Source organism: Desmodus rotundus, chromosome 9 (genome assembly GCF_022682495.2).
Source record: "Desmodus rotundus isolate HL8 chromosome 9, HLdesRot8A.1, whole genome shotgun sequence".
NCBI classification, from domain to species: Eukaryota; Metazoa; Chordata; class Mammalia; order Chiroptera; family Phyllostomidae; genus Desmodus; species Desmodus rotundus.
The window spans coordinates 78314734-78340163 of record NC_071395.1 but is presented as its reverse complement, the minus strand read 5'-3'; the positions used below and the strand labels follow the sequence as shown (position 1 = coordinate 78340163).

Sequence of the window (25430 nt, the reverse complement as noted above, 5' to 3'; positions counted from 1 at the left end):
TGGCCATATGGCATAGAAGTAGTATTTGAAACACTTGCTTTTAAAGAGATTTGTTTTAAGGCTATGTTGTCAGAACTCATTTAATGAAACTGGAAGAAAATGAAATAAATGTAAGGCTTAAAGTCAAGATATTACAGGTGCCACCCAGTGGAGAAAATACACCATGCAGCTGTCCCGCTGACGGTTTGCAATGAGCATGGTAATTAACACTCAGGATGGAGCGTGTTTGGAGAAAATGGACTCACTGAGTAGTTATTCACGTAGAGAAACAAATGGGGAGACTGGTCACAGAGGACCCCATATGCATATCATTTTCCTAGCATGTCTGTTTTCTGATGGATAAATGAACAGGTGATGATGTTTTTGTTGACTAAAACCTCTCTCACTGTTCATCTGTTTTATTTTAGTAAATGAAGACCAAAAGTAACTATTTTAGAATATTTATTTCTAGTCTCTTGGTTATTAAGTATATACTGAATATTTACTCTCTACACTAGGAGAAATGTCAAAATTAGAAGTTGTATTTCTTACCCTTAAGGACCAAATGATGCATTGTTGTTTGGGAATGTGCCTGAGGGTATATGCAAGCATTTATGTCCATGTGTGCGTGTGTACACCCATGCATACATACGCATGCTAGATGGAACCAGAGAGGGATCCTGGGAATGGAAAGATCGAAATACAAGCAAGTTAGGGACACACACCACAAAAAGACAAGTACAAAACAATGAACAGGTGCAAAACATTAGGAATTATTATATTCATTGCTACCAAAGGATACATAGTGAAAGAAAAATGAGACTTCAGTGAGGCAGGTTTCATGTAGGAAACTCATCTGGTGGTCCTGAGTTTTAAATTTCTTCCACCTGCCATAACATGTATCTCCTTACTTTAAAAGGAACCTTAAGGTCAATGCTTTAAACATTTATATAATGACAGAAACCATTTAAAATATATAATGTATTGGTTTCTTTGAGATTTTTTGTTTTGTTTTGTAAGTTGAATATTTAGGCACATAAGAAATACATTTTGGAAGAGTGTCAGGCTTGTTTTAAATTCTCAGAACACTCTGGTTCCCAAAAGACAACTCATTCCAGGATACGAAACTTCCCATCTATATCATTTTAATACTGGTATTCAGTTGTTCAGATAGATATTGTGCTCTCCATAGAAGTTTGAAAAGGAACAGAAGTCTTAACCCTTAGATTTCAGTGGGCTCCCAATATGAAACTATCTCCATTGTCTCGTGTTCAGGCAGGAAGAAGTAGGCGCTGATAAGCTGAGGAGTCCTGAAATTCCCAGCTTTCAATCTTACAGAGGATCTACCCTTTAGTTTCACTGTCTGATTGATTAATTTGTTTATCAACAGAAGACCATTTCAAGTATAATTATTTTATCTAAACACCCTGTGGTTATACAAAATTTAGTTAACTTTTTAAGTTGGAAGATTCTTTTTTAATTTCCTTGGCTTTTTGAGCTCTACAAATTCCTTGTTTTTACAAAGAATTTCCTAATAATTTGCTTCAAGAGAAGTCTGAGAGATAAGCATGTCTAAATTTTTCTTGGTACATCTTAAGGCAAAGGTTACCTTAAGTTGTTGTTTAATCCTCGCCCGAGGATATGTTTACTGATTTGAGAGAGAGAGAGAGAGAGGAAGAGACAGGGAAACATCAATTGGTTGCCTCCCATAGACACCCCAATTGGGGCTCGAACCTGCAACCTTTTGGTGTACAGGACAATGGTCCAACCAACTGAGCCACCTGGCCAGGGCTACCTTGGATTGTTAAAGCGTCCATCATTTTTTAATTGACAGTCCCACAAATGGCTGTATGCCCCTCTCCAGAAAAAAAATTTCTATAACTTGATTGATTGTTTGGAACTTGGAACCCATTTTCTGAAAAGAAGCAATATTTTATAGAGTAGTTGGGGCCCTTTGTTTCACTGTGCCTGAAATAGAATTTTTAATAAGGGTGACTATTTCTGTGGGGAAAATGCTACTTAAAGAAGAGTGAATCACCATGTACTACCAGGGAAAGGAGATTTTTTTTATCTCTAAACCATTGGTGATGACTACATACAAGGCTCTTAGTGTGACAAGCGTTCATGGAGTGAGGGGTAAGAATGGCCTCGGATAGAGGAGAGCCTCCAAAGACCCCAGGGTGAGGAGCTGAGGGAGGCTGATGTCTCATCAATGCAGATCCCCTTCCCTTACATTTGGGGGCTCCAGAAATGCCACACTTCTTTTTTCACTGATACTAGCAGTTAGCTCTGGGCTTGGTTATGTTCTTTCCTGATGTGGTCTCACATTTAGTCCCCTAAACTCTTGCCTCCAAAGTAATACAAAGTATAGCTTTCTCAGACAAGAGTGAATCCTTTTAAAGGGCTATTCTCTAGGGGAGAGTGACCACCTCAGTTCTGCTCACTCTAGGTACTAGTATATTGACTCAGTTATCTATAACAAACATTTAGATGGGTTTTTTTTTTGTCTTGTGATTACATAAATACAACAAATGGATTGAGAATGGATGAATACATATCATAGAATAAAACTCTCTTAATATAGTTTGCTTCATGTGTAGTTGTCTCCCTGGGATGGTGATGGGAAAGATGCCGCCATGCTGCAGACACAGTTAAAGGCTGTAAAGTTTCTCTTATGGCAAAGAATAGAGATAATTATAGAGATAATTTGGTATATAAAACAGGATAAAACACAGCATGTTTCCAAACAGGTATTCCCCTAAATTCCCCACAGAAATTAGACCATTGGCATGGATCAAGGTATAGGGTTTCAAACCACCCTAGTTTGCCTGGAACTGAGGGGTTTCTCAGAACATGGGACTTCCAGTGCTGAAACCAGGGAGGTCCCAGGCACAGTGAGGCAGTTGGTCACCCGAGTTGAGGAGTTCTCTTTGCTTTGACCTTATCTCCTACCCAATTATTATGGTAACTCTGGCCAAACATCTACCTGCTGACCAAGGACAAGTGAAAACAATCCAATACCTTCTCATTCCCTGTGGAACTGGGTAAAGTGAGGGTCAGTTTCCCTGGAGCATCATCCTTTAGGAGGCCTGGGCTTCAAGCAGTATGAGGTTATATAATGAGCTTAATTAAGAATAATTACATGCAAAAACAACAAATACTATGCAGTGGGATTCAGATACTAACTTTTGATTGTGCCACACTGAGGAATTGGTATATCCGTTGGCCAGGAGTGGATAAGGGCCACGCCTTTGCCTGGATTCTCTTCTTTGAGACTCAGTTCTCGCTGCACAGTGGTCTACTTTGAGGGGTCACTTCCTTATGCTCAGTTGTTTTAATCAATTGTACAGTCTGAGGCCTTCAAACTTACATGACTCAAAGTTTAAATTTTAAAAAAGAGAGGCTTCAAAAAAATAAAAACAAAACAAAAAATAAAATTAAAATGTTTTAAAATAAATAGAGAGGCTTCATCAACTGTACCAAAAAAATTGTGTCTTTCCTTTAACATATTCTACTAAATCGAGGCTTTGCATTTTTCCCAAAATAGAATGTATCTGAGTGGTTTACTATTCTGTCATTTGCAATTTTGTATTAAATTATAGAGTTTTGTTTTGCTCATTTTGTTTTTCATGTGCTTTGATCTATGTCAAGGAAGGACAGAAGAAGGAAGAATGATGGCTTTGGGGGAGATAGAGGCAGCAATGTGTTGTGAAACTCCATGAGGAAACCCTGGGGGGAAATGAGGAAATTTTAAGCCAAGGAAATGGGAGGGCCTGTGGCAAACTATCCTCTAAGTTGGTGTGTATCTTTATGGGTGGTCTTCCACTGAAAGAAATACATAAATGCAGGGACTGCCTGAGGAGCAATTCCTAATTGTTTGTATTGATACTAGTTTGCTAGGGCTGCCATAATAAAATACTATAGACTAGGTGACTTAAACATCAGAAATTTAACTTTTCACAGTCCCAGAGGTCAGAAGTCCAAGACGAGATATTGGCAGGGTTGATTTCTTCTGAGGGTTTTTTTCCTTGGCTTGTAGATGGCCATCTTTTCCCTGTGTCTTCACAAAGTCTTCCCTCTGTACACATCTGTGTCCAAAGTTCCTCCTCTTACAAGGACACAAGTCATACTAGCCTAGAGCTCAACCTAATGACCTCATTTGAACTTAATTACCTCTTTAAAGACCCTATCTCAAAAATACAGTCACATCTGGGATTCTAGGGATTAGATAATCTCAGTATGAATTTCGGGGGTAAGGTACCTTTTGCCAATAGGGGTAAAATTGTGTGTTTCAGTCTCTTTCTATTATTATTGGATATTAAATGGGACCTTTGTTCAATTCATTTGTTAAGCAAAATTTTTAAAAGCAGAAGGATTAAAGTATATTTCTGCTTTGTTGAGTATGTAATTAGCATTAATTGTTTTTAAAAGTTCCCTCTCTGAATTAGGAAAGTTAATTTTCTGCCCAAATGCTATATGAACATACCACTTCTTCAATGATAGCAAATATAATCTATATATTGAATATTTCAATATTCTTAAAGACCTGTTTGCAGATATTCCTGAAAATGTCATTTACTACCAGGACTAACAAATGCAGTTTGGAAGTTAATGCCTAAGATAGTGTCCAAACATAGTTTTCTTTCTAGAGCTCTTATATCACCCACTTCATCAACTCTCCAGTATATCTACAATTAAATTGAGTGTGAATCCCAATGGCCCAGAGCTGTAGAATCTAATAATAGCTACCAACCTGTTAAATGTGGCATTTATCATATTCTCAATATTTTGGTTTTCAAGTTAGAAAGGAAAGGCCTCCCAAATTCATTACATTGGAACCCAGCGCATAGAGACAACTTAATTAAGTATAGCTCAAATGTTAAACAGCTCGCAGAGCTATTAAACGGAAGGATATCAGTTGTTAGTTACATTCTTAATTTAAGTACTCATTTCAGGATCTATGAATGTTAATTGGTTTATTCCTTTGGAAGTATATGAAAACACAAAAGCTACTAAGTGTTTTCACTTTTTCTGTTTTTACAAGAAACACTGGCAAACTGCTGTAATTGTTTTATTGGGAATTTGATTGGTAGGTGAGTTGGCAACTGGTAGTGTTCATGTCATTTAGGCCACACAGAACATGCCCATTCAAAAAACCCAGGGGCTATAAACCCAGAATGTTGCGCTGTCTTCTGGTATAATACCATTCCCGCAGCCCCAAAATTTGTATGGCTTTGTGGTCAGTTTCCAAAACCTCAGTATGAAACAAGATGATCTTTTTCATGAATCAGTCATTTTTTTTCAGCATTAGAAGTTTGAACCACAATATTGCCAGAAAATGTCAACTATTCAATAGTTCTACCTTAGTAACCTAGAAAAATACCTGCTATTCAGGTGAAAAGTGATTAAGGATCAAACAACAGAATCTTAGGGTACTGGAATAATCAGGACCGGTGACCCCAGACCATCTGGTTTAACAGTGCTCAAACTTCAGTGAGCACAGGGATCATCCAGAGAGCTTTTAAAAACAGATTCTGGGCTCCCCTCCCAGAGTTTCTGACCCAGTAGGTCTGGAGTAGGGTTCCAGAATTTGCATTTCTACAACCCCTCAGGTGATGTGGTCATGAGACCACACTTTCAGAGCCATGGGTCATCTCGTTGTTGTTGTTTTGTTTTTGCTTCTAAATATGTAAGTCGCCTGAGAGGACTTTCATCCTGTAAAGAAAATTTTCTTGGTTGATTTTTTTTTTTACCTAGCTCCAAAGGAAATAAGAGCAATGGCTACAGATAATGTATTACATGAAATACCTATGCTCTGTAAACACAGTATCCTCTCCATGACCCAAAGAGATAACTGCTATAATACCCATTTCACAAATGAGGAAACTGGGAAGTTCAGTGACTCGCCCAAGGTAACTCAGCCAGTAGATATGGGAACTGGGATTTGAACCTAGACAAGTTCCAAATGTGAGTTTTTAATATTATACCATTCTGCTTCCCAAGGTACTAGATAAGACCTTAACTGTGCTCATTGGTCCAGTAAGAATAATTAGGTGGTTTAGGCAGCTAAGGAAACTAAATATTTAGAAAAGTTATTTTGCCCTCCTTTAATTTTGTTCTTTTGATCTCTAAGCCAGTTGAATAAATGGTTTATGATTTGTTAGCATGGATAAAAGCTTTATTTATCTCTTGCATAATATATCATGTATTTGCCTACATGACATTAATGAGGAAGTAAAATATCAACTATATCCTTCATTTCAAAAACTATGTCAGTACTGGCCTGTGTGGCTCAGGTGGTTAGAGCTTCGTCCCATAACTGAAAGTCTGCAGGTTTGATTCCTGGTAAACGCACATACCTAGGTTGCAGGTTCGACCCCCGATCCAGCACATATGGGAGGCAACCAATTGACGTTTCTCTCTCACATCCATGTTTCTCTCTCTCCCATCCTGTCTATCTAAAAGCAATGAAAAAATGTCCTTGGGTAGGGATAAAAAAATTATGTCAGTGAAATATGCTAACAAAATGTTTTATTTTAGCAAACTGTATTAGTTACTATTCTTTAATTTCAAGAAACAGAAACCAACCTGAGCTAATATAGCTGAAAATGAAATGTGCAGAAGCCAAGGGCAGAAATGTGGTCTGGCTTCAGGAAGAGACTAGAACAGGGACTTGGAAAATATCAAGACCCTTTTCTCTCTGCTCTCTGATTTATCTGTCTCTATGTATAGACTTTCTCTGCATCCTCAGTTCACATGGAGTAATCTGGCCAGCCACCAATTCTTAAGTTTACATGTACAGATCCAGTCTCTCTCAGAGACCAACTATCCACTCCCCACTCCTAATTCCCAATTCCCAGAATCTGAATGGCTTTGTTTAGGTTAAGTATCCTCCCCTGGTCCAATCATTTATGGCTAAGGAAGTAGGGTTATTCAGTAAAAATTTGGCTACCTGTATAAATTTGGTTACAGCAGTGCTTGGGGCAGAAGAGGAAATCATTGACTGGGAATTGGGCTAAAAACTCAGGAGGAGTCCACTCAGAAATTCTTCCAGTGTTGGACCCATTGTTCTCTATCATGAGATATTATAGTCAAATGCAGATCAAGAATGTAATGTTTTTAACCTATCACATAAGCAAAAATCTGGAAGGCTGAAGCGGAATAGCCACTCATACATTAGTTGTGGGAGCACAAAAGAGTACAAGCCTGATGTGAAAACCTACCAAAATTACAGATGCGTTTACCTTTTAAGTTAGCTATCACACTTCCAGGAGTCTATTCAACAGAGATCAAGAAAAATGGCCCAGGGGCTTATGAGTTTGGAACAGTGGTGGTAGGAATATGATCCCTCAAGATAAAACAACGTGCACACTACATTTAAGCCGGGTCTATACCATCTCAAAACAAGTCAACCGTGGACTGGTTACCAGCACACCAAATAATTGATCCTTTGACTTTTATGTCTACATCACTTTCCACCTTGCTAAGAATTCACAGCATCTAAATGGAACATGATAAGGAAGGGGGATTTGTTCCTTGACTGGAAATTTTTTACATTTAAAAAAAAGGGTGGGGGGAAGAAGAGAAAAAGAAAAACAGCCCAGGATCACAGATGTTTCAGACCCCCCACTTTCAAAAGAAAAAGAAAATCATAAACAAAGTATACCTTATTGCAATATCAGAAGACAAAAAACAAACTAACAAACACCCCCCACCTAAAATCCCCATCCTTTGCACTCTAATAATGGAATGTAGCTAGTCTTGGAAAACAGATAGTCTTCTATGCCATACATCAAAAGAAAAATTGCAGTCAGCTTTTAGAGCTAGTAATTTACAGGCCACGTTCTATGACTGCTTTTATTTCATACAGTAAGTGAAAAAGTCTGCCCTAAGTAGTGCTGATGTGATCTAGAGGAAAATTGCTCCAAAATATCTAGTCCCCCTGGTGTACGGTGTTGGGGGCTGTATTGATCACCCCTCTCTGCCGCGCAGCCTGTAAGATAGCACTCACCTGAAATGCTTTATCTAAGTGGCAAGCCAATGATATGGGTGGGGTGGGGTGGGGTAGGGATTTGCAGCCAATAATTTCATGCATGCAACTGAATCCCTGGGAAAATCCAAGTACAGAGCACAGTTTCAAATCAATCATTTATCCTCTTTCTCTTTGCAGTACATCTCTTCACAAATTGCAGATTTTAAAAGTGAAATGTTTGAGGAACTCCTTAAGCACCTTTGCCACTGCGCTGATGAATTCCGGGAGGTCATAAAAATAGATATGCAGAGGCAGATGTTTGCTGAACTCTTCCTGCATTGTGACCGTGGGAAGGTAGGGAAAGACCCTTAAAGCCTGCTTCTCAAACTGTGCAAAGAACCGGTTTTAAGGTTATTGTTGATGGTAATATTTTTCATTTCCAATCTGCTGTGCACTGATACACAATGAATATGGATTACTGGGGCATGGCGCGAGGAGGAAAAGGCATACAAAATACAAACCTCATATTTTTATTATCAGATTCAAATCTGATTTAGTATCTGTTACTTTCTCAAATTGCTATAAAATTTTCTAGATGCTATTCTCAACTTCTGTATATTTCTCATCACAGACTTTTACCAGCTTACAGGCCACACCTTGCATGGCCCAGCATTTCACAGTGTATAACTTGTCCCTAATCTGTGTCCCATTCTTAAGAATGGGTTGCTTAAGATTGCTTTTGCTTACTCTCTTTTCTGGCAGCTTCCTATAGAAAAGAGCTACTGGGAATGGAAAGCTTACCACATCTTATTATGCTGCTGCTTAAAAAACAAGTGAAGTTTTTATCAAAAAATATTTCTAAGAATGGTATCTGGGAGGATATTGGTGTGCTAGGATACCGACTGGATTTGCAAAAATAGATACAAATTTTACTGATGTATGTTTATGAACTTCATTTGTATCCCCATGTTCTAAAACAGATTGCAACGAAGGAACCTAAATTAAAAGTAGGATGAAAGAAGTAAAAAATAAGAGAGAGAATAGTAAATAAAGCTGGGAATGAAGCCCCAAATGCATATTATAATGACCTAAATAATTTTCTGGGATGTCTACAAGTTTGAATCTAAGCTTCCTAGCAGTGAGTGTGAAAAGGGAATCATGGCCAAACATTCTATCAACCAAATTTATAGGATAAATACAGACTGATGTTAAGACGTACAGGAACTTGGGGGTCAAAGTCAGGAGTTTCTCCCACAAGTACTCTCTAAAGAGACTCTGTATGTTGAAGTGAACATAAAGGAAGTGAACATCCTTTATCATAGGTGTATAATGAATGAAACAATGACTTTCTTAGGGAAGGTTCTTTTTTATAAGCATCTTAAGTGTAGGCAAATTATATCACACCTGACTGAAAGTCAGAAAAAGCAGTTCTTGAAGGAGCCAATGTATTGCAGTCTAGGTTTCCAGTGCCTGCTAATTTGGCTTAAGTCAGGACTATATTTTATAAAATCTAACATGTTTATATATCTTTCAGGCAATATTTCTTGAATTTTGGATCTTTTAACAGAGCTTATAATAAATATTGGATGACATGGAGGTCAAGATTTTACTCTCTGGTAAATGCCTGGATATCAACTATACTTTGTTGGCCAATTTAATACCAATTCATATGCCATAACAAACACAGTGGGATAATATTTAGAGGAATTAACTGAGATTTGCTTGTGCCTTTTGCTTTTCTTCCCAGCATTCATATAGAAGGTATGTGCTGATCACATAGGGAAGATAGATACAGTCTGGAATAAAGAAGTTAATTGAGTCAGAATACTTTTAACTAATAGCTGAGACTAGAGCTCAGAGCCTATACTTTTACTTGAAAATCCTGGGCTCCTAAGAAAAAAATGAAGAAGTGCAGAGTAAGAGAGAATGCAAAATATGACATCGGAGCACTTTTTCTATCCCTCGGAAATTGTGACCAGCTGATGTAAGGAGGAGGTGAAGGAAATATGACTAGGGGTTAGAAGTTGTCTCGGTCGCTAAGTCGGAGTTAGTATCTGATCCCCCATCCCTGACCCCCCAATCAGGGTTGGAGGTTGAAGGCAATATTATAGATAGTGTTGGAGATTCTAAGTAGGTTGAGGAGAAATTTAAGAACAGCAAGACTTATGCTTCTTTTCCTGGTTTTGACTCAAAGACTGCAAGCTTCATAGAGGACTCCTGAGTCCAACATAACTCTGAAGAGGGTGGGTAACCACTGCAGAAGGAAGGGTCTAGGTAGGCAGGCCTGAGGTTAGGCCCACTCTTGTGGCCAGAGGAAAGGTGATGAGTATCCCCAAATACCTGTGTGTGAAGGGGAGTGAGCGTGCAGAGAAGAAGGCAGTCAATGTTCTGGGTGTACCTCCAAGAAGACACCTGGGGTTGGGACGAGAAGAACCATGGGCATAAACAACAAACACAAACAAAACCTCCAAATGACTCCGTGCAATGAACTCCACATGATTAGAGTCAACAAGTACTATGGCTGGCACTGAACTAAATGCCACTTTCTCTGAGGTAGGACACTATGTAAGAAGTCCCCAAAGAAAACTGGTCAAAAGATATGAACACACAATGCATGGAATCATTATCTATTCAACAGATGAGAAAAATAGTTTAAAATAATAATACGTATTGCTGGTAAAGACAAAGGAAAAGTATTTTCTCACTATTACTGGTGAAAATTTAATACTTATAGTACCTTTGTAAAGCAATCTGGCTACATCTATTTTTAAAAATATTTTATTTATTTTTAGAGAGAGGGGAAGAAAGGGAGAAAGAGAGGGAGACAAACATCGATGTGCGATAGATACATTGGTCACTCGCCTCTCAGATGCCCCCAACTGGGGACCTGGCCCATGATCCAGGCATGTGCCCTGACTGGGAATCGAAGCAGCAACTTTCAGTTAACAGGCCAGCACTCAATCCACTGAGCCACACCAACCGGGGCTGGATATTTTAAATAAAAAATACATACATCCTTCAACCAAGTGACCCCACTCCTGAAATTTTTATTCCAAAGAAATAAAAGTGCTAGTAAATAGGAAATACATGTACAAGAATTATTTCTGTGTTGTTGTTTAGACAAGAGAGAGAGAGAGAGAGAGAGAGAGAGGGATATTAAGGGAATACTTATGTGCAGAGGGAAATAGTTTTTAAATAATGGTACATCTGTATCTTAGAATATCATGTGGCCTTTATACAAATTGAAGAGACTACACCAGTTGACTTGGAGAAAATTTTGTACATTATTATTGAGTTAAAAAGTAAAATACAGAAAAATGTGTATAATACAATCCCATTTTTATAAAACAAACAATGACAAAAACAAGTATATATGTTTATATACTTGTAGCCGCATGAGCCTAGAGAAATGTCCAAAACAAAACATGGTTAACTAGAATTTTCCTCTATCTTCCAAAGAACAGATTTTTTATAGATTACTATGACTCTATTTCTAGCTGCTATCCAAGATGTGGAATCTGTATTGGACCAAACTGACACTCTCCTTTCATTTACTGCTATTAGTCTGTCAAGTACTATTTTCTCCAGAACAGTTTATAAGAGCCAACGGAAGTTTAGATTTCACCTGTCATGAACAGCAGTATACTTTCACTGCCTTGCCATAGTGCCAAGGCAACTCTCTTTCTCTCTATCATAATCTAGTGTAAAGAGAAATTTTTTTTAATTATTAATTTTTAGAGTGAGAAAGGGAGAAAGAGAGAGAAACATCAATTTGTTGTTCCACTCATTTATGCATTCATTGGTTCATTCTTGCATGTGCCCTGACAGGGGATCAAACCAACAACCTTAGTGTATCTGGGTGATGCTCTAACCAACTGAGCTACCCAGCCAGGGCTGCAGAGATCTTGATTATGCTGACATATCACAGAGCATCATGCTGGCCCACTGCTTTGATGATTTCCATCATGGTGATTAGACCTGGTGGGCTGGAAGAAGCATTAGATGCCTTGGTAATACACATATGTGTCGGAAGCTGAATGATAAAAACCATAAAAATTCAGGGTTTACTATCTTGGCAAAGTTTTAACAGTGAAGTAGTCTGGAGCATGACAAGATACCTCTCTCAAGCATGAGGCAAATTGCTATAACATTGTGCCACCAACCAGTAAGAAAGAGCACTATGCATATTGTACCTTTTTACATTTTAGGAACAACATGTACTCATATGTGCTGCTTTCATGCATTAACTGAGCCATTAGCATCCAGAGTGGATCCCAGAGCAAGAAAAGGCTTTGTAAGCTGCAATACAAAAAGTCTTCTTTTCCTTGTGCTTTATCACCCACAAGATCCTACAGTATTTGGAATGCACAGGGCAAATTGAAATGCTATGGCAATAGTAGAATCATAGTAGAGATCTATCAGGTTTTGGAACAAAATCATGACCTCTACTAAAGTTAACTCTTCTCCTTTAAGAAACAGCTCCTGATCGTGTATATATTATGGCAATGCATAAAACCTTACCCTTATTATTTTTGTATTTTTTAAAAAAGCACTAGCTTTTTTAAATTATATGGAAATTAATGGTCCAAATATAGTAAAAACAATTACAAAAAGAAGAACCACCCCCTGAAAAAAAAAATAGGTAAAAACAAAAAAGAACAAGTTGGGGAGAATTTATCTAATTTTTAAAAATAAATTTATACTAACAGAATATTGAACCTGGAATCAGACCCAGGAGACTGTGGAAATTTAGTGTCATGGGTAGCAATATAAATCAGTGAGATGGATTATTCAGTAAATGATATTGGAAAATTGGCTTTCCATATTTGGAAAAATATGAAATTAAATATCAACTTCTTAATGAGAAAAATTAATTCCATCTGATCAGAGACCTTGATATGGAAAACAAAATTTCAAAAGTTTTAGCTCTATTTGGTGTGGCTCAGTTGGCTAGAGTGTCATCCCTTAACAGAAGGGTTGCAGGTTCATTTCCTGGTGGGGGCACAAGCCTGGGCTGTGGGTTCTATTCCCAGTCCTGGCACGTGTGATCCCCGGTCCAGGTGTGTGCAGGAGACAAACAATTGATTTTCTTTCTCACATCAGTGTTTCCCTCTCTCCCTTCCTCTCTCTTGTCCCCTCTCTCTAAAAAGCAATGAAAGAGTGCCCTCAGGTGAGGATTAGAAAAGAAAAATTTTTTAAAAGTTTTAGAAGCATAACTTTTTACCTCAGTACAGATAATATTTCCTAAATAATACTCCAAATAAGCACAAACCATACAGGAAGTGATTAACACATTTGACTACCTCAAAATTAAAACATTAATATGATTAAACTCACCAAAATTTAATTAAAAAATAAGAAATAAACTGGGAAAGGATATGTGCTATCTAGATAACAGAATGATCATTATTTTAAAATTTGCAAATTAATAAGAAGTAGACAACTTTTTCCAACTGAAAAAGGGGAAAAGATATGAAAAAGTCATTCATAGATGAGGAAACTCCAAAACATAATAAACATGAAAACATATTCAATATCACTAATAATCAGGAAGATGCAAATTAAAATAATTAGATAATATATTATATCCATCATATTAGAAAAATATTATAAATTCTAACAATATCAAATATTGGATAAATATGGAGAAATGGTATCTTCATTCAGTAATAATAAGAATGAACATTGGTATAGGTGTTTTGTGGAGCTATTTGGCAAGAACTACTAAAGTTGAAAATGCACTGTCCCTGGCTAAGTAGCTCAGTTGGTTAGAGCATGGGACTGATACACCAAGGTTGCAGGTTCAATCCCTGGTCAGAACACATACAAGAATCAACCAACAAATCCAATGAATGCATAAATAAGTGGAACAACAAATTGATGTTTCTCTTGTTCTTGCAAATCAATAACTAAATTTTTAAAAAGAGAAAATGTATATAGTACACAATTCATTGCCCTCCTATTTATTTACCCTAGGGAAAGGTTTACATGTGTACACAGGAGATGTGATTAAGGATATTCATTACACACATTATATTTGGTATCAAAATACTGGAAGTAATCTAAGTGCCCATCAAAAGAGGAATTTAAAAAATTACAATGTTTTTATGCTATAGAATACCACGCAGTTAAAAGAAATAAAATATATTTCTTTATATACATAAATCAGATCTCAAGGTTGCATAATTAAAAGCAATTTTAAGGATACGCGAAATGCTTATAAAAATTTTTTTAAAAGAGGAATAACATTTGAATTCTTGCTCCCCAGCACATGTCATCATTTGGGCTCAAATTAACTCATAAATTTTTTTAATGATATGTGCTATGATATCAGTTATGTATTTTTAAAGTATATACACATGGTGTTGACAATCATCATTTCTGGGTATTGGGAACACAAGTGTTAGTCTTATCATTTTATTCTTCTTTTGTAATTAAAATTTTTCTCAAAATAAAAGTGCTATAAAAGAACAAGTAGTGAGCACTTAATTGTTCCAAGTGTCATACTTAGGTCAGATTAGATAAGAACTGAACATTGTATAATACATTAGATTTAGTAATTATGTCAGTAACAACAACTGTTTGTTAAGCATTGATTAAGTGCAAGAGTTTTTGACATGTCACAGAATGGATTAGTAGAGTATAAGCCTAAAGAGGCAAGATATAGCTTTCCTGATCTTGACTCTGCAGATTTTATTTACACAGTGATGGTGGTGGTGATGATAATGAATGCTTCAATAAGCCATATTCCATCTATATAAAAATCTCAAATCTCCTGTAACCAACTACAAACTTTCTGCTCAGGTAGGGGTTTTGGATCGGCAGAGGACGTTAGTCTTGCTGGAAACATTCTATGACCAAAGTTCAAAAGTGCTGAGAAGTTTACTCCGAAACCCAAGACAATGTAAGTGCCACTCAGAGTGAGTATGCTCAGACTGAAATGACGGAGAACTCTAATATGATAATACAAGGTCATTCTACCCCTTAGAATTTCTTCACATAACGTCTCCCTCAGATCATGATAGCTATGCTTGCTTGTTCACTCCCCACAAAATTTACTCTTTATCACAACCAGATGTATTTTTCATTACAGCGCAATACTAAAAGTTGACAAGCTAGAACTCAACTAGAACTCAATTTGAAATTCATTTAAATGAAGAGGTGTTTTAGTAACAATCTGAATGTTTCAGAAATAAGTTGGTAATGGTAACTCTAATTTTAATGTCCAACTTAGAATCCTCACATTTTGAAGAAAAATGTTTCCTTTTCCCAAGCAGTTTTACTTGTATACCTTTACTGTACTTATACAGTGAAATTTTTATATTACTACCCAAACAAAGAGGACTATGGGTTTTATTTTTATTTTTTTAAGAGAAAGTCATTGAATGAATGGGTTTTTCAAGAATGTCAATATTTTATTTCTGTGTGAAAATTATTATGTGGATAATTAAAAATGTGTGGATGATGTATGTAGAGTATTCCCTAAAACTGTGGGAGTCACAATTTTATAGCTTAAATACTAAATGTTTTAGAAGGGATGGGGCAGTCTTATGCCATGGTCTCACTCTCTGTAGTCCAGGACGCCAATGATGTTTTGGTGGTGTTCTTTTTTAAGGGTGGGATTCTGGTGAATGCTAGTCAATCTTTCCCTAGAATTCTGAGCCAGGTGTCCACATAAGTTGTCAAGGAAAACAATCGAAGAATGAAGAAGAAAGAAAGGTAGATAAGAAGAAAGGGAAAGAAAATGAATATTGGGAAGAGTAGCCCAGTGAAAGATTGTCATGGGTAGAGATGTGATTTTATTTTTCTATTGAAGATATTGAAAAGATATTCGAGGTGGACGACATGTGTCTTCTTCCACATCCCATGCCAGCCTTATTGTGGGAGGACCAAAAGTAGAGAATACATTGTATTTGCCTTGGCAGTTTAAGCAACTCTCCAACTAGCAAAAGAAGAATCATGTTTACTTTCAAAACCATACCTTCTAGGAAGGGATACTTTCTAATTTACAGTAATGAGCATCTTTTATGTTCAAATGGATACCTTTCTGGTTTTTGTTGCATTACAAGGAAAGGTAACTGATATTTATTTAAAGAAATAGGCCTATATTATAATCACTGTGCTTAATGCTTTTTGCATTAATTTTCTAGTTCTGATTCTGCATTGTAATATCAATTGTATAGGTAAATGTTTTGTTTTCTGTACTAGGGCCATTCGTTGAATTTGAAGAGATAGACCTGCCTGAGTTCTGGGGAGACATGGATAATCAAAAACACATTTATGAAGACTTTGACAATGTGCTCTTAGAGATGAATACATTACTGTCTGAAAAACATGCTAGCAAAACCCAAAGTAAATTATTAAAGAATTCAGAAGATCAACATGAACATGATAAACATAGAAAATCAACACTATCACCAAGTGTACCTGAACAGCAGCAAGGGACAATTGTAGGACCAGAACCAAGTGAAATTTTAACCGAAGAACAAGACACAGAGTCAACTGGAGAACAAGAACTGTACAGAGAATCAATAATAGCACAAGGACAAAGTGAAAGGTCAACAATGCAACAAGGACCATACGGAGGGTCAACTGTAGAAGAAGGATCTCTCAGAGAGTCAGTAATAGAACAAGGACCGCAGAGAGGATCGATTGCAGAAGGATCTCGCAGAGAGTCAGTAGTAGAACAAGGACCACAGAGAGGGTCGATTGCAGAAGGACCACGCAGAGAATCAGTAGTAGGACAAGGACCACAGAGAGGGTCGATTGCAGAAGGACCTCGCAGAGAGTCAGTAGTAGGACAAGGACCACAGAGAGGGTCGATTGCAGAAGGACCTCGCAGAGAGTCAGTAGTAGAACAAGGACCACAGAGAGGGTCGATTGCAGAAGGATCTCGCAGAGAGTCAGTAGTAGAACAAGGACCACAGAGAGGGTCGATTGCAGAAGGATCTCGCAGAGAGTCAGTAGTAGAACAAGGACCACAGAGAGGGTCGATTGCAGAAGGATCTCGCAGAGAGTCAGTTGTAGAACAAGGACCACACAGAGAGTCAATTGCAGAAGAAGGATCTCGCAGAGGGTCAGTAACACCAAAAGGATCACACAGAGGGTCAGTTGCAGAAGAAGGATCTCGCAGAGAGTCACTACCACCAAAAGGATCACGCAGAGGGTCAGTTGTAGAAGAAGGATCTCGCAGAGAGTCACTACCACCAAAAGGATCACGCAGAGGGTCACACAGAGAGTCAATAATAGAAGAAACATATAAAGGGTCAACTGAAGAACAAGAACCACCCACAGAGACAATTCCAGAGGAACAGGACATGGACTCAACTTTACAATCAAAGGAAGATAGTATCTTAACAGAAAGTGAAAAATCTAGGGAGGCTACTCCCTTTGAGCACATTGAAATCCCTCCACAGGATGAGAAGACTGAGGAGCAAATATATGAAGAGCAACTATTCACACCTTCTGAACTGCAAGAGGAAGATCCATTATCAAGTAGAAAAGATCATCTTTCAGGTAGTGATGAAGTTCTCCTACAACATTATCTCTCTGTTTTGTGGAGTGGTTTTTAAAGTCTTTCCAGAAAACATGCATTTCAATTAGGGTATTTTCTGGCATATCATGGCATATTCTGCTATCAGGCTGATTCTAGACCTTGGAACAATCAAGTAAATGCAAACAAGAAAGTCTCTATTGTCTATGCACCAAAAATTCCTTTTATACTAGAAACCCATTTGTAAGGAAGAAATCTGGTAATGTTACATAAAGAAATTTACATTGAACCTCTGAAAAGGCAGTAGAAGCCTTTTTGTTTTAAATGTGGTGTCTGATACTAAAAACTAATTTTTAAAAATTTATTTTATTTCAACTATAAATGGATCTTGTTTTTTCTGGTTATATATGAGATATATGTTCTAGAAATGTTTCTGAAAATCATATTTAAGACAGAGAGCACTCTGTATTTCAAATATTTATTCTGTAGAAGACTTTCCTCTGAATTGCCTGTGCCAATTTATGACCTTTTTTGAAAATTCTTTTAGAGGGCCAATCCCAATACCACTGAAGATCTGTTAGGCATAAGTTTTTTAAAGTTCTGCTTCTTCATTCTACAGTACCAAAGGAAACTTCTAAGAGATGGGTAACCTGTGTTCTAGATTCTACACTATCATCGACTAATTTGAAATCTTTTATTTTATTAGCATCATGTTTATTTCTCCACAAAACAGAGCTACTAATTTCTGCCTCTCCTTACATAGGAGTGCAGCTTTAAAAATTTAGTAAAGTTATTATTCTATTAGATGTTATCTTATTGAAGACTTAATGTTGGCTATGTGTAACAGTGATCCAAAATGACAGTGTCTAAAAAAATATAAACAAAAACAACACAAAATAACAATGTCTAAATAAGATAGGAGTATCTTTCTTTCTCATATAAAAGTCAAAAGTTATATGATAGTTCAGTCCCATGAAAATCTTCAGTGGCTCAGACTTCTTCTGTCTTGTGTCTCCTCCAACCACATGGTCAAAGATGGCTCATTACCATGTCTACATTGTGACCCTCTGATAAGAAGAAAGGAAAATGGGTTGGCACCACATCACTTCCTTTCATGTATCATTGGTCAGTACTTAGGCATGTAGTGATACCTAGCTGTGTGGGAGGCTAGGAAATGTAACCCTCATTTTGCATGGCCAAACTAGGATACAACAAATAGCTTTTGTCACAGAGCTTCTCTCAACAACTAGAGTTATTAACTAATATCATTGTGGTTGCTTATGACACAACACATATGAGAAAGTACCGAAAGAAAGTTTTCCTTGTTCTATATGTGAGGCATTTCTCCTGTTTGTTAACTTAAGAAAATATGTCCGGCTTACAGGCATTTTCTTTTGTACCTTCTAGAAACTGCAAAAGAAAAAGTTCAGAAAGACAAAGCCTGTGAACCCAAGTCCCCCAAAATAGAAGGAAAGTCATGGTCAGGTGACTCATTTAATCCTCTTTTCATTTATACTCTAGAACAAAAACATTGTGAAAGTGAAGTTAAATTGCCTATGTTATGGAATGTGTCTTTTATAGGTGAACTTTTCACTTGTAACTGGAAGAAGTATGCCAAATGTGAAGATGAGGAACAGGCAAACTTGATCTATGGTAACTCCAGGTTCACAGGTACATATTAACAACAAAATTAGGAGGAAAGATTGCAGTATGATTGATGAATTTAATTTACTGTGGTACCCAATGATAGAGGCTGGACTTAGCCAAAACCCAACAGCAAGGTGAACCTTGCATTATTTTGTTCCTGAGCTGATGGACCTAAAAATATGCAAGATGAATGTTTTTGGTGGTAGTAGGAATGTTCTATTTAGGAATGTTCTTGTGCTTAAAAACATGTGCATTACTATGCAGTTTTTAAAAATCATTTCATGGCCCAACAGCTGCTTTGAAGCTATGATCCAGGTATACAAAAGGAATCAGATATTAGATATTACTACTCAATAGAAATCTTTTCAGCTATTCCTCTCCCTGGTAGTTTCACATCCAAACATGTGAAGCAGGTAAGAATATAGCTTGCTTTTGAAGATGTATACAGAAATATCTGCTCAACAGAGAGAGCAAACAGTTTTTAGCTCTCAGATAAACTATGTATTTAACAGTGATTGTTCCAACAAGTACTTATATTTTGCTACAATGCCACTTCATCACTTTGCCTTTCATCGACAAGTAGTATAACTAATTAGATCAAGATTATTTCTTCTTATCAGCAAAATTTTTCTTATTTAAGTCTGGGTCAAATGATAACCTTTCTATCCTCAAAATATTTTGGTGAGGACTTCTGACCAAGATGGAGGCATAGGTAGATACACTTTGTCTCCTTGCACAACTAAAAGAATGACAACAACAAATTCAAAAACAAAAATAACTAGAACTATCAGAAAATCAAACTGTAAGGAAGTCCAACAACCAAAGGATTAAAGAATAAACATTTATCCACACTGGTAGAAAGAGCAGAGACAGGCAGCCAGGGCACAGAGGACACATGGCAAGTGCAGCTGGAGGACCAGAGTGAGCCAGGCAGCAGCTGGTACACCAGGTAGTCCCACATTTGCATGCAGATAAATCAGGAGGAACAACTGTGGAGCAAGGGAGACCACACAACCCAGGGTTCCGGCCTGGGGAAAATAAAGCCTCAAAACCTCTGACTGAAAAAACCTTTGGGAGAAACTCCCAGCCTCACAGGAGAGTTTGTTGGAGAGACTCACAAGGTCCTAGAACATACACAAACCCGCCCACCCGGGAATCAGCACCAGAAGGGCCCACTTTGCTTGTGGGTAGTAGGGGAAGTGACTGAAAACTGGTTGAAAGTCAAGCAAGCAGCAGTGTTCCCTCTTGGACCCACATACAGCACCACAATGCAGCAATGTGGGTTGCCTCACCCTGGCAAATACCTAAGGCTCTGTCCCTTACTATGTAACAGGCACTTAGAGACAAAGAAATATAGCCCAAATGAAAGAACGGATCAAAGCTCCAGAAAAAATACAACTAAGTAATGAAGAGATAGCCAACCTATCAGATGCAGAGTTCAGAACACTGGTAATCAGGATGCTCACAGAAATGGTTGAGTATGGTCGCAAAATAGAGGAAAAAGTGAAGGCTATGAAAAGTGAAATAAAGAAAAATATACAGGGAACCAACAATGAAAGGAAGGAAACCAGGACTCAAATCAACAATTTGGAGCAGAAGGAAAAAATAAACATTCAACCAGAAAAGAATGAAGAAACAAGAATTCAGGAAAATGAGGAGAGGCTTAGGAACCCCTGGGACAACATTAAGTGCTCCAACATCCGAGTCATAGGGGTGCCAGAAGGAAAAGAGAAAGAGCAAGAAATGGAAAACTTATTTGAAAACATAATGAGGGAGAACTTCCCCAATCTGGCAAAGGAAATAGACTTCCAGAAAGTCCGAGAAGCTCAGAGTCCCAAAGAAGCTGGACCCAAGGAAGCACACAGCAAGGCACATCATAATTACATTACCCAAGATTAAAGAAAAGGAGAGAATCTTAAAAATGGCAAGAGAAAAGGAGAGAGTTATCTACAAAGGAGTTCCCATAAGACTATCAGCTGATTTCTCAAAAGAAACCTTACAGGTAAGAAGGGCTAGAAAGAAGTATTCAAAGTCATGAAAGGCAAGGACCTCCATCCAAGATTACTCTATCCATCGAAGCCATCATTCAGAATGGAAGGGCAGATAAAGTGCTTCCCAGATAAGGTCAAGTTAAAGGAGTTCATCATCACCAAGCCCTTATTATATGAAATGTTAAAGGGATTTATCTAAGAAAAAGAAGATGATCAAAAATATGAACAGTTAAATAACAACAAAATCACAGCTATCAACAACTGAACCTAAAACAAAAACAAAAACAAAAACAAACTAAGCAAACAACTAGAACAGGAACAAAATCACAGAAATGGAGATCACATGGAGGGTTATCAGTGGGGAAGGGGAAGCAGAAGAAGAGAGGAAAAGTTACAGGGGATAAGAAGCATAAATGGTAGGTACAAAATAGACAGGGGGAGGTTAAGAATAGTATAGGAAATGGAGAAGCCAAAGAACTTATATGAGCTCTTTATTTAAAAAATATTTTTAAAAGATTTTGGTGAAAATACATGGCATTAGTCAAGCTCTTGTGGCCTGCTAGTTCATGTTCTTCTCCTGGTCTTACACCTTTATTTTATTTCAATTTGCTTTACTATTTGAAAAAATGCATGGGTGATTATTTTTAAGATATATCAAATCTCATATGGAAGTCATAAGGGCATGAATGATTAAATCAACAAATAAATCAAACATAAGTTGCTGGGTTAAAATTTTATGAAATATGCTTCATGTTACAACTCTGAGCTTCAAGAAAAATACAGTAAATATTCTTTGGGGAAGAGGTTACCATGGTGGTATTTACAGATTTATTTAACTGGCAAGTTCAGATTGCAGCTGGTTTTGGGTACAATTGAATCCAAGGGCTCAACAATAGCAGCAGGACACTGTCTCTCTGTCCCTCGACCCTGTTCTTCTCTTTATAACTTTCAGGTTTTGGTTGTGTCTTCCATACTATGACAAAAATGTCCATGGGAGTATCTCTAAGCCTACATCCTACCAGTTTAGGAATCAGAGTACAAAAAGAGTGGTTCTTTCCCCCGTCGTTCCCCCAAAAGTTCTGGGTCTGATTCTCATTGGCCTATAGCCTGTTGCTGTTGTATATGAATCATTGGCCCGAACTATATTACATGGCCATCTGGGGGGCAAGGGTGGGGGAGGTTAAGTGCCACCTGACTTATCTAAACTGACACTAGGGAGGAGATGTTTTGTCAAATAAAAAAAAGAAAGAAAGAAAGAAAGAAAGGTGCTGTCCTCAAAAAGGGAGCATGGATTTCTGACAGGAAAATAATAGCAAATGTCCATTACAGTAAGTACTCCTTTTTCTTAATCTTTGACATAATTGTTCACTTTACTGTTTGCTATATGTTTCCTGCTTGATAGACCTACATTCAATCATCAGAAATATTCAGTCTTACAAAGAAGTGAAAGGTAGGAGTGCCTTCAATGGAGTTTCCCTCAATCTGCTCCAGTTTGTGCAACTCCTGGAGACATTTGTTGGTGAAGATGCCCCTTTGAGTGTCAGTGAGACCCTCACCTCCTTTTTTAAGAAAGGCTATGCTGAAACAAAAGAAGAGAAAATGAGCGCCTTAGAAGAGGTGAGTAATATTGTTTATCAATGAAACAAGTGCGGTTACTATTATAAGTAAATTTGTCAACCTCAGTTGTTCCTAGTGTGGCTTTTCTTTAAAAATTTACAACCCAATTTACCACTATTTCAACAAGGATGTCCATTAAATATTTTATTGTCAAATGTTGTGAGATCACAGTCCAGAGAACTCATTCCCCTAACAATATCATGACTACTGGTGGCAAGAGATCGTTTTGTGCTGCTTTGTTTTTCCTTCACTGAAGCTTGAAAAGCAGAGTCTAAGGAGCAGATATGTGTATGAGTAAGAATATGTGTGCATGTGTGTCTGTATGTGCATTGTCTGTGCTGTGTGAGTGCATTTACAAATGCACATACCTAGGGTTCGATTATGGCTTGGATATATATTTTTGTTCATTTGCACTGCATCCAGGTAGTACATATTTTGTAAGAACTTACTACTTAGGTGATAGGTAAATGCACACACATTAGCTGATATAAACAATTTATGTGCTCTTATATGAAATATGTAAATTAGATTCACTTGGCATATTCAGTAATGTCATCAGCCATAAGAGTCTTCTCCACTTAATTCTAGAGTTGATATCCCTTTTTCCTCCTCAATTAAGTCCCCTCCCCCATTTAACCAATATATATTCACTTTCTTAGCAATTAAATCTATTTATTAATTAAATTACTGTCTAATTGATATAATTTAAGAAAAGTCTAAAATGTAATGAATGTCAAGTTAGGTAAAGGTTAAATATAAAAAAGAATCTTTGAACACAGTCACTTTTTATCATTTGAACACAGACATTCATCCCCCTTCACTATAAAACTTATCCCACGAAGAAGCCAGGTGGAGCACCCCTGTATTTATCACATTCCTGAACTACCAGTGAGGAAAGGGATGAATTAACGATTCTTAAAGAGTGTAATCCCCTTCCTAAATTAATGTGTTTTAATCTGTGGGATGCCCTGTCTCTTGGAGCTCTGCCAACCCCCGCAGATGAGAATGAGTTGTCAGGAACACAATCTGTTGTTCTGGCAGGAAAAGGCAGTGGCGATTCCTTCTAGTGGAGAATGCCCCAAGCCTTTCTCCAAAATGGCTTTTATTGGGATCAGTATGTGCAGGGGTATACAGTATGCATGCAAAGCTCATCAATCAACGTCCAAAGGCTATAGTTATAGAAAACAGATATTATCTATAGGTAACAATTGAGGAAACAAAGGGATCTGCCTCAGGTCAGGGTCTGTTAGATATGCTGACACTGGGAGGGTCGTTAAGGTGTGGTTCATGAGATTAAGAGTTCACTCCTTTATGCTTTGAATTTAAACATCTGGTTTATATCAACAGGGCTATACAAAGTAAAGCAAGCTTCAAAGGGTATAATGCATTCTTTATGCCTGATTTCCCTCAGTGCTAGTATCAGGTCATGCCTGCCACCTGCATTCCCAGGGTTCTGGTGGAGACTTACAGGCAAGGCCTCGATCATGTGGGGCTCCAGTTTCCAATACCCAATACCACACAAAGTGGTCCCCAACATTAATCCAATGCAGAAAATGCATTTTTTTTTTATCTAGAGGTGAAACAGAAGTGGTGTTTAGAGGATTAAAATTAAATGCTTCATCATCCCATTAATATCATGCTTAGTCCCAAAATAAAGCTATTTTTATAAAAAGTACTGCACTTTTGGGGGAATAAACATAGGATGCTAGCTAGTACAATAAACAGCATGTCTTCTGTGCTTTGTTTTCCTGTTTGTATTCCAGGCTAGAGAAAAAGTGTCCCGAGTTCGACAGGGACTTCTCCTAGAAGCCCTCTTCCAGATGTGGGACAGTGATGCCTCAGGTTTCCTGGATCTGAAGGAAGTTGACGAACTCTTGTATGCATACAAGGAAGGAATGGAAAAAGAATCTATAGAGACAGGTGAACATATAGAATTTTTCTTGTTTAAGTTGGGGTAACAACTTGGCTTCAAGTTTCCCAATACTGTGACATGCATAGAGTTAAACACTGGTTGTTCTAAAACCATGAAATACCACCTTCACACCTTCTAGTATGACCATGAATTGTTCATTTTATTGAGATATAGCTGACATATAACACTGTATAAATTTAAGATGTACACGTTGATTTGATACACTTATATATTGTGAAATTATTCCCATGGTAGTGTTAGTTAAAACCTCCATCACCTCACATAATTACTATTTTTTTGTGTGTTGAGAACATTTAAGACCTACTCTTAGCAACTTTCAAGTATATAATACAGTGTTGTTAACTAGAGTCACTATGCTGTACATTGGATCCTCAGAATTTATTCATCTTATAAATTAGACAAGTAGTTAAACCTGGACAAGTAGTTAGTAAAACTACTGCTGTTTCATCACTCTGGCAAAAGGAATCTCTAAGAAACTCCTCAATCTTTCCTTGATTTCTATACTTTGACAGGTTGTTTGTAATTTTTTTCTTTTTTTTTTAGGTTTGTCTAATATTTCTTCATGATCAAATTCAGGTTGTTCATTTTTGGCAGAATATCACATAAGCGGTGATGTGTTTTCATTGAATGCTATCAGCAATCTCATGCTCTGTTCTAAAGTTACTTTTCTTTCTTTTTGTAATTAATAAGTATTTTGTGGGTACTTTGAAAGCATATAAACATTCCCTTTCTTGTCAAACTTTTTATTTATTCATTCATAACAGTATGTATTCATGGTTTCCTATTTTATTCAGTGGG

General features: G+C 37.3%; 1 protein-coding gene across 3 annotated transcripts in view; it reads left to right on the top strand.

Moving 5' to 3' along the window:
* Positions 1-25430, top strand: part of EFCAB5 (EF-hand calcium binding domain 5) — an 86635-nt gene that overhangs the window by 33525 nt on the left and 27680 nt on the right. For all 3 annotated transcript variants that reach the window (XM_045199204.2, XM_045199206.2, XM_045199207.2), the window contains exons 6-12: positions 8150-8305; positions 14756-14855; positions 16160-17467; positions 18852-18929; positions 19026-19115; positions 22485-22699; positions 24463-24619. In XM_045199204.2, coding sequence (XP_045055139.2) covers positions 8150-8305; positions 14756-14855; positions 16160-17467; positions 18852-18929; positions 19026-19115; positions 22485-22699; positions 24463-24619 — 2104 coding nt within the window. The remainder of the gene's footprint in view (positions 1-8149; positions 8306-14755; positions 14856-16159; positions 17468-18851; positions 18930-19025; positions 19116-22484; positions 22700-24462; positions 24620-25430) is intronic.